At 36.2% G+C, this 18,010-nt stretch overlaps 1 protein-coding gene across 2 annotated transcripts in view; it reads right to left on the reverse strand.

The window, feature by feature from the left end:
- PDE4D (phosphodiesterase 4D) overlaps positions 1 to 18,010 on the reverse strand; it is a 530,024-nt gene that overhangs the window by 368,612 nt on the left and 143,402 nt on the right. For both annotated transcript variants that reach the window (XM_038123327.1, XM_038123328.1), the window contains exon 3: positions 10,569 to 10,804. In XM_038123327.1, the coding sequence (XP_037979255.1) occupies positions 10,569 to 10,804 (236 nt within the window). The remainder of the gene's footprint in view (positions 1 to 10,568; positions 10,805 to 18,010) is intronic.

The following is an 18,010-nucleotide window of genomic DNA, read 5'->3' on the forward strand; positions in this document are numbered from 1 at the left end:
ATAAATTCAATAAATTAAAATCTGACTTTCTCAATTTAAGCTTTATACTTAATGATATATATGAGATTATATTATTTCAATTGAAACATTGCTTCATAGTGAAAAGAAAATTAAGTTTCATCAGTATGAATACAAAATTATCTTTTTCTCTGAATAAAGTTTCAAAAAAATTATGTCATTTAATGAAATAACATTTTGGTAAAACTTTCACATTTTGCAAATTCTTTTTCCGTTGCAACAATGTGTAATCCTACAAGTGAAACGCCTTATCACCACTATCTAAATTATTCTATATATACTTGGGTGTTATATTTTACACTATTTAAACATCAATCTTGAAAGCTGTTGGATATTCAAATTCCAAAGTGACATTTGGAATCTGCTGTAACTACATCATTTGATAGTAATGCGAACTGTTACTAAAAAATATGTTAAAAAGATAAAATTATAAAACTAATTAAGGTATTGCTATGTGCATGCTTATGTATTAGTTAAGCTATGGTTACCAATAGTCTGAACATGGATGAAATTTCTGCAGAATCAAGCTGAAGGAATGCATGGTATTAACAGATGGTCATGGTCTAGAAAAACTATGACAACGCATTTTGTGAGAGAACAACTACACTTAACCAGACCAAGAGTCTTCTAGACAGCATCCTGTAATCTGCACTAGCCATAAGCAGATAGCTGACAAAGAAAGAACTGGACAGCCATAATTTATACACTTACAAAGGCAAGTAACCCCTAAAAACCCACGCACTTCCCTCTCAGAGAATTTTTTAGCCAAGGATAGCTTAAGTTATGAAGAGAATAAGGACATAAAATAGCATCCTATTTTACTATGAACTGCGTTTACTGATTACTACATGGCGTGATCAGATGCTTCTCTCCGCACAATTGTAGTAAAGTGATGTAAGAAATGCTGACAACCTCTTGATTCCCTACACAGCCCAGACCCTTTTGTAGTGGTTTTGGTTTGCCAATTTAAGATCTCCCCAGTTTTGAGATTTTCCTGGCAATGCACCAAAGAAATGTGTGGCAGGTTTGGTGCTGGCCAATCACCAACACACTCACTTCCTGGCGTGAGATAGGATTAGGAAAAAGGCAAAGCAGGCTACAAACTTTTTAAAAGGGTGTAACGAAAATTTTATTAAAAGAAACTAAAAGAAAAAAAGTAGTAAGAATCAAAATAAACCCTTCAGAACACTTCTCCCCCCCACAACCTTTTCTTTCCCACTGACAATGTAAAGAAACAAAGCCTGAAATTTCCAGTCAGTTTAACACCTCTAACATAGTCTTTCTTCTGCTCACTTAGAGAGCAAAGTTCCTCTTGTTAAGTTTATGGAGACTTCTCCACAAGAGGAAAGAAAACAGTTCTCTCGTGGCTCTCAATTTCATCATGAATAGCAGCCGCCCAGGGAACCCTGCCATCGTGAAATCCTTCCCATTGTCACAAGCTTTCCCACAGCTTGTCAATGGGCCATGTCGACTTATGGGTTATTGTTTTAAAGATGAGCTGTTCAAAGGCAAAAGTTCCCATTATCTATTTCTAAAATCATCTTCATCCCTGAGAACAGAGATCTTCTTCTCCTGGAAGCACAGGACTACTCTCTTCCTCCATTCAAACTTCTCATGGGATCACAGCCATTTCAGTATCTGCTTAGGAGCACTGATTAGTGCTCCTATATAATCTCCTGATTATATCAGGAGAAACTGATTTCAGTATCTCCTTAGCATGGAGGCCTTTGCTCGATATCAATTTGAACACTTTCACCTCCTCATAATTTCATGCATTATAAGGAAAAAGAGTCTTTTCTCCAAAGCTTACAAGAGGATTTCAGCTCCAAAAACAAGGCATCTCCTCAGCCCTCCCACATAGGACTTAACTTCTTCCTCACTGACCTTGATGTCTTTATGTCGTTCCTTAACATACTTGCATCTTGTTCTTTTCTCTTACTCGCGGGAGGATTGAAGCACTAAAAGGGTTAACATCATGCCTGGGCACTTCAAATGGCCACTTGACCCCCGGTAGAGCTCTACAGGGCAGCTGAGGGAGGCGGCTGGGATCTGATCAACCAGGCCGTAACCCAGCAGCAGCACGCCGGGATTGGGCGGAGGCTGGCCTTCTCCTTCCCCATGCCCGATGGTTGCGGGCAGCTTCCACGGGGAATAAAATCCCGGCACCGACCCGGGGCTGCTCCCGGGGCACAGCGGGCGCGGCTGGGCCGCGGGATGGGCAGTTGTAGACAGCAGCTGTTAGCGAGGCCTGGTCCGTCCGGCTCGCGGCACCCCCTCTCCCTGCCCGGGAGCAAATGGGGGAAGCGGGGGAGAGCCGGCAGGCGGCTCGGGGAAAGGGGGCCAAGCCCCGCAGGTGGGTCCGGCCCCCGGATGGGGCCCCGCCAGCCGTGTTACCTCGCTCCTGACTGGAAGGGAAAGAGAAAGCTCCCGGGGTTTTTAGTTTTTAACATATGTGTTTCACAGAGACGTGTCCACCTTCTCAGTGGTTCAACAGACTGTCAGTTAGTTACACAAAAAGCTTTGCATCACTTCCCTGAATTTCCTCCCATTCCTAGCCATGACAGCTTTCTTTGTCTGTGCAGCTCCTTATCACTTGCTAATTTAGGGAAAGAATCGCAATTGACAATAAAACCCGTAAATCAGTCTTAACAGAGATCATACAATAGCAACTCTGCATACAGACCCAATTGACAATAAAACCCGTAAATCAGTCTTAACAGAGATCATACAATAGCAACTCTGCATACAGACCCATAGAAAGATGTAAATGCTCAGAATTAATATGTTTCTGATTTGATTTTCTCTGTCATGTGCTTTGGCTGCTCATGAGAGACCAGGCATTATTCTTCTTACAACCACACCAATTGCCTCTGAGCTGCTCTGTGCTCTCCCTCAACAATGAACCATATCCTTCTGGGCCAAGGCAGCTTGGATGAAATAGTCCCAAAGGCTGGATTCGCCCACAATTGCTGGCTGGATTCACTCTTTTGAAGTGATTTCTTTTTTCCCTTAGCTTTATGTGCCTTTGGCAGTCCAGTTTCTTGTTTGTATTTATATGCTGCTACTGTGAAGGTGATTGAAATGTCAGAGAGAGCCCAACACATCTTCACTAGTGAAGCTAATGTAAAAGAATAATTTCCAACATGAAAAAGTCCTTGTGAAATGTATTCTTCTGTCTGGATAGGCTTTCTGATTTCTTTTGTCATCTTTAAACTGATGTAAATATGACATAGTAAAGAAGTATATATTAAGATATTATTGTGTTATGTGTTACTTTTCACATTGCACTATCATTGGTGAATCATTATGTTCAATTTCTCTTAATTTTGAATAATGTGTGAATTTGGGTTTGATTGACTGCCCAAAGAAGTATTTTAACAAAATAATTACTTTGCTGATTAACTACCCAAAAAAACCCAGACAATACCTGAAAATTACAAATCTTTTAAGAAATATTAATAGAATACATTGACCACTTCTGGTACAGAGAGCAAAGCTGTGTTAAGGAATGCCCAGCCTTCCCCCACCTCACTGAAACTTTAACCCATTAGAAGTAGTCTTTTACTTCTGAGATATCCCTAAGAAGGTGAGCCATTGTAGCTGTTGACCTTGGCACCAATAACCATCTGAGCAGATGACTGCTCAATAGACTAAAAATCATCAAGAGAAATCATTTAAAGGGGTCATTTAGCAAATGATCTGTCTGTAAAAAAATCAAAGCTATGGAACAAGCAAGCAGTCTCTCCTATTCTGTTTAATACAGAGAAAATTATGCAAATGCAAAAACAAAGAGTGTAGTCATCTTAAAAATCCCCCTCCCCCCTTTTATGGTATTCATACAGGACTTTAACAAAAATTGAATATTAAAATAATACTTTAATTATTAAAATACTAAATAATCAGTCATTGACTCACTTTCTTCTAGTATAATGGATAAACTGTGATTGAGGGCTTAGAAACAATAGAAGGACACCAAATTATTGAGCAGAGAGCCTCTGATAGAGATAAAAAAGAAATGTAGGTGGTAGAAGAAGAAACATTTCCAGGAAGGAGTACTGAAGTACCCCCTGGCTTTTCAGGCATGGCACCAGTAAAGCCAAAGCTCAGCTCAGGATGAACCAGGCAACTGAGATGAAGGGTAACAAAGAAAAAGGTGCAACAAAGACAAAAATAAGAAAAAGGTAAACATGAGCTTGCTGCTGAATGGAATAGCAAACTAAATGACAAAGGATGTGGAAAGTGCTGAAGTATCCCAACCCTTTTTTTCCTTATTTTACTGGCAAGGTCTGTTCTCAGGCCTCAGCTTGACCAAAAGCAAAGTTTTGAGAAGGAGAAGATACCACCCACTGTGAGGAAAGATCGAGTTAGGTTTAAGTCCCTGGAACCACATAGTATTGTTTAAGATTTTTTCAGATTATCCATTGTTTGAATGTAACTTTTTCAAAATACATATTTTAAACAATAATTATATTTTCTTTCCTAAACTAAAAATTACATGCACACATAGACTATTTACCAACAATTTACAATAAAATCTGTTTCCAGTCTATGCTATATGGATAATTAAATAATCAAATTGAAAAATTAGAAATTTTACCATTGTTAAGTTAAAGAGCAAATGTTGATCAAAATTTCAATTTTTAAAAAGGATTTCAGAACATTTGATGGGCTGGACTGTATGCAGTACCTGCTGTCCTCCATGTCCTCCACCTGGGCATCAGATTTAAATAATTCATTTAATGCTTGACATAAGTTTACAAAAATAATTTTATTTGGGAGATGAGGGGCTGCAGCTAATTGTGTCATCTGAAGTTGTCCTCAAATACTAAGAAATACTATTAAGCAAATAAGTGTTCTGATACAAGATCTGCCATCTTCACAGCTTCCTTACATCTCTTAAGCACCAAGACAATGCAGCTCTTGACCAACAGAATTATTTTTATATTGTTCTCCAAAATGATTCCAGGATCCATGTAGCACCATAGAAATTATGAACACTGGTCACCAGAACAGGAGACTCTCTTAAAAGCCAAAGCTTGGATTCCACAAACATTGTAGCTTCTAGCATCCACTTAGCCTCAAAAATTCCCACTATTTTTTCCCACTGAGAAAAGTGCACTTAAATGCTGACTCAGTTTTGGTTTCCACAATAATTAAATATGTTTTTCTTCGCAGCAGATATTGCAGTCAGAGTTTGATGTGATTGAGTCAGTATGATAGAAATACAGGTTCGGTGTGAGTCTGGATGCATAACAACAGTAATGTGCTTAATTCCTGCTATTAACAATTTAAAACCTTCCAAGACATGATCAATAAAATTCTCTTTGACATAACAGGTTTAGTTTAAAGGTTGAGATAAATGTAAGGCATTTTTTTTCCCCCAAGATCTATCCTCAACTAACAGGTAGAATAAAGCAGACACAAAAACAGGAGTCAAAAACTCTCAAATTCTCTTCATAGTTTGATTCCCAGCTTGTTCCTTAGCCTTAGCCAGTGGCACTTCCTGTTTGTGTGCAAGCTTTCCTATGCACAAAATGAAAATAACACAATGTTTTCACTAATTGGAAAGGTTGTACAAGGGTATCATGAAGATTTTCTCATGTTTATAATTCTTTAAAAATAAAGAAATATGCAATAAAAAGAAGAACTAAGAATTAATGTGTTGCTCTTCATTATTCTTTACTAGCAGGTGACTCAGGGAACACAGATGCTGTTGAAGAGAGCCTAGACTGATGAGAAAAGTTTTCTGAGAAAAGTTACTACTTGATAGGCTCAAGGTCATAATTCTGAGTTAAAAAAATAAATGAAATAACAAATTTTCCCTTTTTTCTCTGTCTTTCTCTGTAAAAAGCATCTAAACCATAATTCCTACTTCTTTTCACTACATACACTATTCCACCGAGTTGCAAATAAATAAACCTGAAGAACAGATTTTCTCAGATTTTATTTTTATTGTGTGTTACTCAGCTACGGTCAAATCTTTTTGCTTTTATGATCTCTTTCTTACACTTATTTCTTTAAAACGATAAAAATTTAGCATCTTAGCTGTTCTTTTAAAAATAGTTTGCTGATATAGTAAATGGATAACAGCAAAATTATAGCTCAGGATTCCCATATTTCAGTTTCTAACATCTGAGAAAGCTTTTCTTGCCCTGAATACAGGGAACAAAATCTGGTCTTTGAGGTATTCCTTGGACACAAAAAAGACAAGGTGCAAGCAAGTGGTAGGCATTAAGACATATTTAGCTTGAAACTAGACTCTGATTCTGTATTGCCATAGTATCAAACTTACAGTGATGATGCTAATAACAATTTGCTAATATTTCTTTTCAAAAACAGATATTGAAAATGTTAAGTTCATCTTGAAAGGGCCTGGGAATAATTTTAAATCAAGTTTTTATCTTGCTTCCAATATAGAGAGTGTTGATTGCCTCTTTAGTGGACAATAAAACACAGAAGTTTTAAGCAGTATAGTGACTTTCTAATCTACAGAACTTAAATTAAGGAAAAACATAAATTAAGACAAAAAGAACATTGCAAAAAAGATACTTCAGAAATTAGCTGTCATGTAAGTTGTTCTTGTAGCTCCCTAGAGTTTCATAAGAACAATAATATGCCCACTCTGAGTTGTACATAAGCAATACGAAAGCAATTTAAAATAGATTTTATGTTGTACAATTATAATAATCTCTCTCAAATGGTGTTTGAGCAAAGACTAGGATAAATTGTAGGAAGAGACTTTTTCCATACCAAATCACAGATGACTAAATGAAACACCAGATTATTTTAGGTATTTTTGTAATGAAAGCCTTTCTACATACATTTTGATTACAAAACAACTTTTTGCTTTCAAATAATGCTTTTAATGAAATTTTCAAGCGTTTGGTATTATCTTATTTCTGGAGTTTACATGCAATGAACATCTGATTTTGTCAGTCACATATGTTACAAGGACACAAGTATGACAGCAAAAACTGGGATAGTCCTTTTTCACTGAGAAAGCTATTCTTAAAAGGCAAAACAATTAAATACTTCAGCCCCTGACACCTTGGATCTCTACCATGGAAAGGGAAAGTATATGTGCCATGGTAATTCGCAGTGTTCATAGGGGCCATGTCCCATCCCACCTTCTCATCACCATTTCTTCTTTGGAATAAGACAATGCAGAGATTGTTTCCAGAATGAAAGTGACTGAATAGACTTTCATCATATTTCATGGAGCTTTGGACAAATCAATACCGTCATTACAAAGAGATTTGATAAATTATCCTAAATCACATGTACAAGTGTTTAAAAAAGAAATTAAATGGCATCACACATGCTACATAGTATAAATATTTGCTAGAGTATTGAATCTGGGTGGGAGCCCTGGCTATTGGTCAAATACAGAGGTAACAAAGGAAAATTTTGAAATAGTTATTATAAAATAGGTAGGATATTTTAAATATCCTCAAATAAATAACTTTTCATACATAACAATCCCCCACCATTTTAATACCAGCTACTTTGGAGAAAGCAAAAGCATTCTACTGTCAATCATTTCTTATCTATGCATCCCATATTAAATGCCATTATAGCTGTTGCTTGCACCAAAGCCATCGATAAATTTAGTTACAGTTATTTGAGGAAAACTGGCCAGAGCATACACCACACCCCAAGCAGCCAAGCTATCCCAGCTTACAGTAAAATATCACATTGCATGGTCTATATATATACAGGTTATTGTTTATAAAATAAAAATAAAAATAAAAATATAAGAAATAAAAATAAAAGTAAAACTGACATATTAAAAGTAATTGTCTGCCCATTTCTAATCTTTTCCATAGAAGCAATTTGAAGGTCTGGCAATTATTACATTTCATAATTGTAAGGATGATATCAGCTGCAGGGTCAGCGTACCAATTTTCAAGCACTTGTTCTTGTATCACAGTAAGCATTTTTGCATGTCATACTTCAATAGGAGACATAAATTTTTCATCTTAACAATGATCTTTATTAGAGTCTCAGTCTAACCTGTATGAAAAAAATAAGAATCTGGCTCTATGTATGCGTGGAATGAAATTAGAAGGGTGAAAGAAGTGGCAAGGCATTGTGATGCCTCAGAGTCAGAAGGATAAGAGTTTACAAAGTATGGAAGATTCAGAAAAACATTCCTGAAAGTTTGCTTTCCGACTTTCAACCTACGCTGCTGTTTGGATTTTTTAGTTGTTGGGTTTTTTTTAATATAAACTTTGTTTTAATTGTTCTATGAAGGTAGCACACAACCTGTAAAACAGTCTAGAAGTGAAACAAACTGTGAAACAAGCTAGAAACAATCCTTTGACAGCATAAAGAGAGAGAAAAAGGGAGAGAAAATGAGAATGAAAATGGGAGTGTGTGCATACACACATGCATTTGTGCATGTCCAGGAAGAGAACACATATTTTATTTTAAAAACTACATTCACTGTCATTGTTTTTAATTTTGCACATTCCAGTCATTTAAATCAAAGCAGAAGGGCTTTATAATGCTATTTTTTTATTATTTTAGTATATTCTCCCAAAACCATACATTTAAAATTTAGGATATTTTCTATGGTGAAATTCTTCTGCTTTAGAATGAGTTTCTATGACCCAAATGCTCCTCTACCTTCGTTTACCAACTGAAAACAGAGAAGCATCACACCCACACTTTGATTCCCTTTCCTCAACTGCACATTTCAAAAGCAGGGGAAGTAAGCTGCATTTCTACAGACATAATGGGACCCCTAATTTTATGCACTTTCATGCAGATGAGAAGACAGATAAAAGGATAGCTTTCTCCAGCTGTTTGGCTGGCATAATAAGCATATAAATGGGAAATTCATAGCTGCTTGAGAGAGAGCTAACAACCAAAAAAACAGCACTAAACATCTAGAGAAATTTAATTTCCTGAACAATATTCTTCCTGTATCACTGTAATTGCTCTTTAGCTAAGAAAGAATCATAAAAGCTAAAGATCCTTTTTTACAAAGTAAGATCAAAATTACAATTGCTTTTGCTGTTGTGTTTAGATTTAGTTTATTTGTTTAAACAGCTCGGCAGTTCCATTCAACAATCTGTCTGCTGTTTCCCTGTCACTCTCAGAATAAATCTTGTTTTGTCCAGCTTCAAAACACATTCCTACCAACCACAGGAATAAATGGCATAGACAGGGTACAAAGCTATCTCTTACTGCTGAGGAGAGATTCATACCCACAGAGAAGCCTCTCAAAGAAGCAATCATTCTCTGAGTGCAGCTGATAGCTACACATAGTAACCACAATGTTTTAGATTTGTTATTTGAGTAACCTTCGAACTGTCTTTCTCTGGTGTATTTGAATCCAGCCTAGAAAATAATGCAGTCTCCAGAAATTTATAATCAGTCAGCCACTTCCATCAAACAATATTCTTCATTCTCCTTTCTAATCTTCCTGATGTATCACATCAGGATCACTTTTTTTTTTTTTTCCAGTCTGTGTTACTAGAAGCATTGCACTTATTTTGCTGCCATATCTCAGACAATCTTCTCTCCAGACTCCATGGATAAAAACAAAAAATCAAGACACCAACCTATCTTCAAAACAACACTAAATTTCATTACGTTTAACCCTCCAAATAATATTTTCATTTGTAAACAATCTGAATGTTTATATGTTTTCATGATGTAGTCAATATTTTTATGAGCATATTTCAAGAATAAGTCTAACTTCTTCAAAAAATAAAGGTATCTAGGAGGAAATAAAATATGGAAAGTGGTATTAAATTCAATGTTAATATTAACCGGCTTTTTGGCTAAGCATGCTAATGAATACTTATGGGTGTACTCATGTACTACAAGTCCTACATTCTTTTCAGAACTACATTGTTCAGAATAGAGTATTCTCTCAGAACATATGTTCTAAAATTCTTAAGTACTGCATTTTAGCTCTCGGTGTGTTCGTTTTACCTTTTCCTTATATATTATCATGTCACCAAAAAGCTGTACTGCCTTCACCATTGTAAGCAAATCTTTCATACTAAACATTTTATATTTTGGAAAATAAGGACAGAAAATAGTGTGTTATCATAAAATTTAAGAACAGGAAAGTTTACTTTAGAAAACAAAAATATAATATGAAGAAACTACAATAGAAATTACTATAACCAAATGTAGGCATACAAGAACAGACAAAATCCCCTCAGGATTTCTTGGAACTAGTTCTGAAGTTGTATAATTTTTAAAAAATTTTGTGGAAAAAAGCTCCTTTCATCTTCTACCTCTTCCTTCCCTTCATCATCATAAATAGCTAATCAAGCCTCCAGAAACCTTCTATCAGAATATGAAGTATTAATAATGTTCAGAAAAAAAAAATTTAGAGTTTGTTCTACTTGATATGACCAAAAGCTTTACAACCAGATTTACCAAGTGTCAGGCACAAATGTACAGACACTTTTATTCAACTTTGTCATTTAGTGGCTTTAGAAAAGAAACCAACTTTTCTCCTAGAAGCAGCATTGGCAGCCCTGTGCCTGCCCCAGGAAATGCTGAATAAATAAATTGCTGGATCTTACCTGCTGGATTCAGCAGCTGTAATGGCAATCAGAGGAGGTATCCTCAGCGGAAGAGTCATAGGCCTTGGGATAGTCTCGGTATCGTTCTTTTTATCCCAGTCTGCCTGTTCTAACTGCCTGAAAGCCAGTGGGGGAAGCTGAATGTTACGGGACGATAATCTCCGCACAAGATAGGGTTCCGTTCCCTGGGAAGGCTCTTCATCCTCAGTGCTGTGATGCAGAGCTTCTTCTGAAACCTGTGATGAAGGCAAAAAAATATTCACCATATAAGAAAATACTCATGATGTTAATTTGATAACTCTTTTATTTCCTTTCTGTAGCTTAGTTTCTAATAAATACTATTTGCACTTTAGTGTCATTATTGAGGAAGTTAAAAGGATGAAAAAAACTTGTAAAAAATTTCAAGGATTTAAAGAATCTGTGGTGTTAAAAGCAAAGAGAAAGTATTTTTATCATGAGATTAGCACACAGCTATCTAAAATACTTACTCATACTCTATAGGGAACAAAAGCTTTGCATTAGACAAATTTCTTTCCCACGACATATAAGCTTCCCTACAAGTTATTCTACCTTTTCAGAAGAACTGAGAACCCATAGACTAATAATTGCATTCTTTAAAAAAAAAAAAAAACAAAGAAAAAAAAAAGTAGTAATCAGAGATTTAAAACTATATACCACTTGAATAAAAACATGACAAACTTCATCTTCTATTTTCTCAGGTGTGTCAACTCCCATCTTTCTTTGTTGCAATAATTTCATGCTGGTAGTAAGAGCTGAGCATTTAAAGCAACCACCATAGGTTTTAGAACCCCTGAAGTTGAGGCCCTAATTAAATATTTTGTTTAAACATTAGTAAACATTATTTTCAATTTAATCATGTGAAGATATGCTAACATTCTCTGGGTCAAAGAAGAATGGCAATAAATAATTCAATAAAGAAAACTCAACTGGTAATGATTTTAAGGGGAAAAAATTTGTCCTGAAAGTTTCTGAAACTTTTAACTAACAGCTGTTTCTCTCACCATTGTATAAGAAAATTCTCCAAAAAGTTTACTTTTTGGAGAGAGCTTGGTAGGGAGTGGCTACGGGGGTGGCTCCTATGAGAGCAGAAGTTATTGCCATGTCTGACAGAACCAATACCAACTAGCTGCAAGATGGACACACTGCCTAGCCCATCTGTAGTGGTGGTAGCACCTCTGAGATAACTTATTTTAGAAAGGGAAGAAAACCCTTGAGCAATTGCAGCTAGAGAGACAAAGGAGAACATGTGAGAGCAGCAGCTCTGCAGATGGCCAGGTCAGAGGAAAAGGAGGGGCAGGAGGTGCTCCAGGCACCAGAGCTGAGGTTCCCTGCAGCCTGTGGTGAGACCGTGGTGAGGCAGCTGTGCCCCTGCAGCGCATGGAGGATCCAGGGGATGCAGAGATCCACCTGGGGATCTCCCTGGAGGAGCCCCACACTGGAGCAGGTGGATGCCTGAAGGGAAGCTGTAGCTCCATTGGAAGCCGTTGCTGGAGCAGGTTTGCTGTCAGGAATTATGACCCCCATGGGGAACCCCTGCTGGAGCAGCCTGTTGCTGAAGAACTGCAGCTTGTGGAAAGGACCCATGCTGGAGTAGAACTGCAGCCTATGGGAAGGACTCAGGTTGTGGAGAACTTTCTCCAATGGGAAGCATCACAAGGTGGAGCAGGGGAAAAGTGTGAGGAGTACTCCTCCAGTGGAAGAGTGTGCTGTGGAAATAACATGATGAACTGCCTGCAGCCCCCATTCTCTATTCCCCTACTCTACATGGAGAGGAGGAGGTAGAGAATTCTGGAGTAAAGTTGAGGCCAGAAAGAAGGGAGGGGTGGTTGGAAGGTGTTTTAAATTTTAATCTTATTTTTCTCACTAACCTGTTCTGTTTTGATTGGTAATATATTGAACTTCCTCAGATCAAGTCAGTTTTTCCTGTGATGGTAACTGGTGAGTGGCCTCTTCCTAGCCTTATCTCAACCCCTAAGCCTCTTATCATACTTTCTCTCCCCTGTCCAGTTGAGTAGGGGAGTGATAGAATGGCTTTGGTGTGCACATGGCATCCTGTCAAGGTCAACCCACTGCAGTAACATTAATGAAGCTCCATTTGTACTTGGAGCTTGAGCAGTTGCTGTAAGCAAATGGTTTCCAATTTTTAATCATTAAATCTTAATTAATAATTTAGCTATTTTTCTTAATTCAGCTGCAATATAATTTAAGAAAACAAATATTATAAAATGGTATGCATTAATGCAAATACTTTGAAGGAAATCAACAGTAAAATCAATCACTGTCAAAATATGACAAGAATTAATGTGTTATAGTCATCCAGGGAGAAGTTTAACTTCATGCTTGTATTTTCAGTTGTGCATATTGTATATTTAAGACAGCTGAATAAATTAAAAACAATAATTAAATTAATTATAGCTCTGTAAGAAATGAAAAATGCTGATATCAAAGCTAAAAATAGTCTATCACATGAGGATTTTTGATTCATTTCACCAGTTGGGTTTTTTGGGGGAAACTCCAAACACCTAAAAAGTCCTTGAATTAGAGCCACACAGAACTAGAGCAGTCACAACTAGATAGATGAATTGAGAAAGTGAACTCACTAGGCAGTTTCTTCAATTCCTCCTCAAAAACTCGAGAGGTAGAGGAATATGATTTGAATAAAGCCAGAAAGAAATGGAAAAGTTCCAACAAAAATATTAAGGTCAAGCTTTGCAGAAATAAAATAATAGGTGCCTAATGTTTATTTGAGTGACAATGAAAATTAAATCAATTTGTGGAAAAACTGGCCACCTATTCAAGTACGAATGCTTAGGCATGTAAACCAGGAAATGTTCGTCATAATGATTTTATCCATCTTAGGAAAGAGAAGAGAAACATGCTTTGGTAGATTTGCCTAATTTTTCAGCATGGTTTTAAGAAGCATTATATGTATTAACAGAATTTTAGGCAATTTATACCAGTATTCCATCATGAAATTGTTGAGCAAGCATAGCAAAAGCCATTGCTGTCATTACCACAAAACTACTCACTAAAAAAGAAAACCAGGCTTTGGAATGTCAGGTGTGTCATCTGCTACATAAAATGATCCAAGCTCATGATTGCTGATAAAAAGAAAACAAGAAATAGTTCTGCTCCTGGCCTTTTCTTATCTCTGAAAATGTACAAAGAAAAAAAAGTTACTGTAAAGTGTCTGCTCATGAAATCAGTTAAATGGAACATATTAGGCTTTCTTTTTTACCTTAAAGGTCTGGAAGACTCTCTGTTAATCCCTGCCCTGTAACCAATTAACTGAATTCTAGAACATGGCAGCCTTTCAGATACCAATTAACTTACTTCAACACTTTTTGTCCAGAGCAGACTCTGGGCTGGGACATTTGAAGTGTCTGTTTCCTTTTTTCATTTTTTCCTGGTTGGTTAACTTAATGCTCAAGGGATCTTTTGCTAGCCTTCTAATTAGCAGGCATGTTTCTTAGTTCTTATCAGTAATTGCTCATTAGTAGGCATAGATTTTTGTGCAAAAATAAGCCATTGTAACCTAATGAACAAAAGTCAGCCACATATCACAAGATTGCCAGAAAATAAAAACAGCCTGAGAGAAGTCAAAAAGTAAAGAGTCCTGACACTGAAATGCAGGCTAGGGTTTTTTCCACTTCTCTGCAGACCATTTGACACACTGAACAAGATTGTCTCTTTCTCACCTTCCTTAGAATTTAATGAAAAATATTTTTTAAAAGCATCCACAGCATACATCTCTAACAAAGTGTGTAATGTCAGTTCTTGAATCATCCCTATCCAACTCACCCTAGCACAGCTTCCCATTTTTTCCAATGGAACCTCAATCTTGTGACATGGATCAAATGACTATTGGTATCCCAAAGTTTTTCCCTTCTGTTCCAAGAACAAATAGGCAAATTAGTGAAAAGTTCTTAGAAAAATCAGTGCTGCAGTCATTCTTCCAGCAATTTTGACATGCCAGCACAATGCTCTTTAAAAGAATACTAGTTGGGGAGAAAAAAGGGTACAGTGCCTTGTGTTCTTGCATTTCAATGTCATGTCCAATAGCAGAATTGAATCATAAGTTTTCTGAAAAATAGGCTAAAGTAATCACCTCAGTTTGTTTACCTGCAGCCCAGAGGCATGCTGAGTACCAAAGAGCTAGAGGCTCATTTTGGAGGTTTGACATTCTTTCTCCTAATGAATAATAGGGTTGTTACTTATCCCACCTACAAAACAACTCCTTGACTCAGCTTTGTGACTCAAGACTGGCTTGAGTCAGAAAATAATAATCTCTAATAATTCTACATCTATTAAAAATAATTCTCTCATTTACAACAGAATATTTAGATGAAAACACCTAAATAATACTTCTATACTTTTACTTAGAATAAGAAATAATGATTTTATGCAGTATTAAAAGATGACATAGCAGTTTTTACTATTACCTTAGTGTTCAAGCAGTTCCTCCAAAAAGACAGTGGCTAGGTACTTAGTGTTTTACGAACAAGTAATATATTTACAGGACACAAAGAATAGGTGCTGGCTTGATAGTATTATTATCTGGACTCTCTTTTCTGCTTTACTCTGAATATTAATGGCACTGGAAATGCTTTCACCATCACCATGCCTTGGCTTCTATACCTGGAGAACTGACACGATTGCCATCAAGCTGGGAGGGTTTTTGCGATCCACAACCACTGTTCATTAACATAGCTATTTTAGATCTAGATTAAATACACTACTCTTCTTTCAAGCAATGCTCTACTTTCCATTCCTACATTCTCTTCACTTCTTCCTCACCAATAGCTATTTAAATACTTTGAAAATATAGCTCAAGGAAACTGTCAAACCAGTAAATGTTCTTGCTCTTGGACTCTCTAATCTTTTATTAAAAAGTAAATGAGAATATATTATTCACAGACCATTTCAATGATGCATTTCACTGTGACTAGATTTATTGCTATTCATTACTTGCAGTATGGAAAAGGAGAAAACAATGATGATTCATACTCCTAAAATCATAGTTTAATAAAATTAACTTTTATCCTGTCAGCCAACCTTTTGCTTATTTTTTTATGATGCAAATATTTTTAGTGAAAAAAGACCCTGCATGTGTTTAGAATAATTTTTTGCTATATGTTTCTTCAAGTGTTTTGAAATAATTACACCATTTAAAATGTGATTACTCATTTCAGAATAAATTAAGTACTCATTTACATTAAAAAATTTAAAAATTTTAGTAATAATATGGTTAAACAGATTGAAATAGTGGAATTGTTAATAGTACAAGGAATACCCATGTTTATTTCGGTTATGTATTTAGAAGGATGAAAATTATATACTTGAGTCAAATGGAAAAGAAATACATTGCAGGTCATCAATATGTAGAGTTTTCTTAGGAAAAAATTGTTTTAATTCAAGAGAACAAATTATTTTCACAGAAAAGATCTAAAATATACAGGAAAGGGTCCTTTGTCTCCTTTGAGAATGACAAATCCTGGGAAGTACAGGAAGTCTGAAAGAACTGGAAAAACACCTGTTCTAAGAGAACAAATTACAGGACACAAATTCCAGCAGTAAAGTGGACCTACCAATATTATACAAAGAAATAGATTATATTACTACACAGATGTAAGAAAAATACAGTGAGTTGGACTTTACAGGAAACCTCCTCAAATGAACTATTGTGATTTTGGGGGTATACATGACAAAGTTTTGTAACTTTGAAAAGTTTTGTAACATGAAAATGATGACAAAAATACTGCTGTTCGAGTATGTCTGTCTCTGATGCAGAGACCCTGGGAATTTCCTACCAGACTCTCAGGTTCCCAAATTCATCTGCATGAGGTTGTTCTCAACTTAGTGAAAAAATGAGGTCTAACTGAAATAAATACTCCTTGATCCTGAGCTGCATTCTTAAGAACTACAGAATCATTTCGTTTGGGAAAGATTTTTCATATCATTGTGTCCAATTGTAAAATTAACGCTACCAGGTCCAACAGCAAGCTGCATATCTAAGCACCCCATCTGTACATGTACATCTTTTAAACACCTCCAGGGATTATGACTCAAGCACTTTCCTGGGCAATCTGATCCCGTGCTTCACAACACCTTCAGTGAAGAAATTTTTCCTAATGTCCAATCCAAACCTCCTGTGGTTCATCTTGAGGTTGTGTCCTCTTGTCCTGTCATTTGTTTCCTTGAAAGGAATAGGGTAGGTCTGTCTCAGAGGTTACCAGTAGGTCTACCTATCCCAAAGTTCTTAAATCCAAGGACTTTGTGTACACGTCCAATTTCTTCAGCCCAGGTTCTGGTATATTAGACAGTTTTCTTAGTCTTTTACTTCTTTAATCAGAAAATTTCCCACAAGCTCTTCTTCTTTATCTCTAGCAACTATTCTTCTGATGCCATATTTTTGGAAAATTGTCAGCACACAGGGACATGCTCAGCAATGAAAACATCATGCCAAAAGCAGGAAAAAATAACTGAAATAACTGAAACAAGTTATTCAAAGTCACCTTGATGATAGGGTTTTGAATTTTAGATCAGTTCCTACAGGAGATTATGCCAAGAGTACTGTATCCTCTGCTGCACATATAATGAAAAACCTGTAGGTAAACAGACCTAGGTTTTGTGGGCTTCAGTAAGGCAGGACTACTCTCACTTCAGCTTCATGTTGCATTGTCAGTTGTGTAGGAGGTTCTCATTCAGTAATAATCTCAAATCCTATGGAATTCATAACTAAGCGACATACTTGTCAGAATGTTCCAAAAATGATTGTACAAGATTTAGCCTGTTAATGGTACTTGAAAAAGCAAGAAACAAAGACTCACCCATACTTGCATTAATTGTATAGTAGCTGTTGTTATTAAAAAATTAGTTTGTTTGCTGTTATCTGGAGTTCTGTGAAGTGTAATCACGTATACTCGCCTCTGCATGAGAAGGAAGTTGAGATGCACATGTGCAAAAAAGTAAAGTTCCTAACATGGGAAAAAGCTTCTTCCATCCATTACCTAAAGAAAAGGGTTATGTGACATCAAGTATATCAAATCTTTCAGGATATGTGAAAGCTTTGAAAGAATTACTTATTGCTGTAAATGCACCTTTATGACAAGGACATACAAGAGGAAGCTGACAAAATATTCATTTTAAGATTTTTCTTTCAGATCCTGAAACAAGTGACTTTATTGCCAGAAGTACTAGGATGAAGTCCTTTCACTGATCTCATCCAGCTTCTGGAAATAAAACTATTCATTTGTACATTTTTTCCAATGAATATGCTAAAACAGGATGATACCATTACAAGCACATTGCAAAATGTTGGAACCCCCTCCTAGTGGAGTTTTATTTTGAGACATAGCCACATCAAAGTAGTTTACAGAGGGTATTTTTTTCCCAGAAGGGAAATTCTTATTTTTTAATGA

Source organism: Motacilla alba, chromosome Z (genome assembly GCF_015832195.1).
Source record: "Motacilla alba alba isolate MOTALB_02 chromosome Z, Motacilla_alba_V1.0_pri, whole genome shotgun sequence".
Taxonomy (NCBI): domain Eukaryota; kingdom Metazoa; phylum Chordata; class Aves; order Passeriformes; family Motacillidae; genus Motacilla; species Motacilla alba.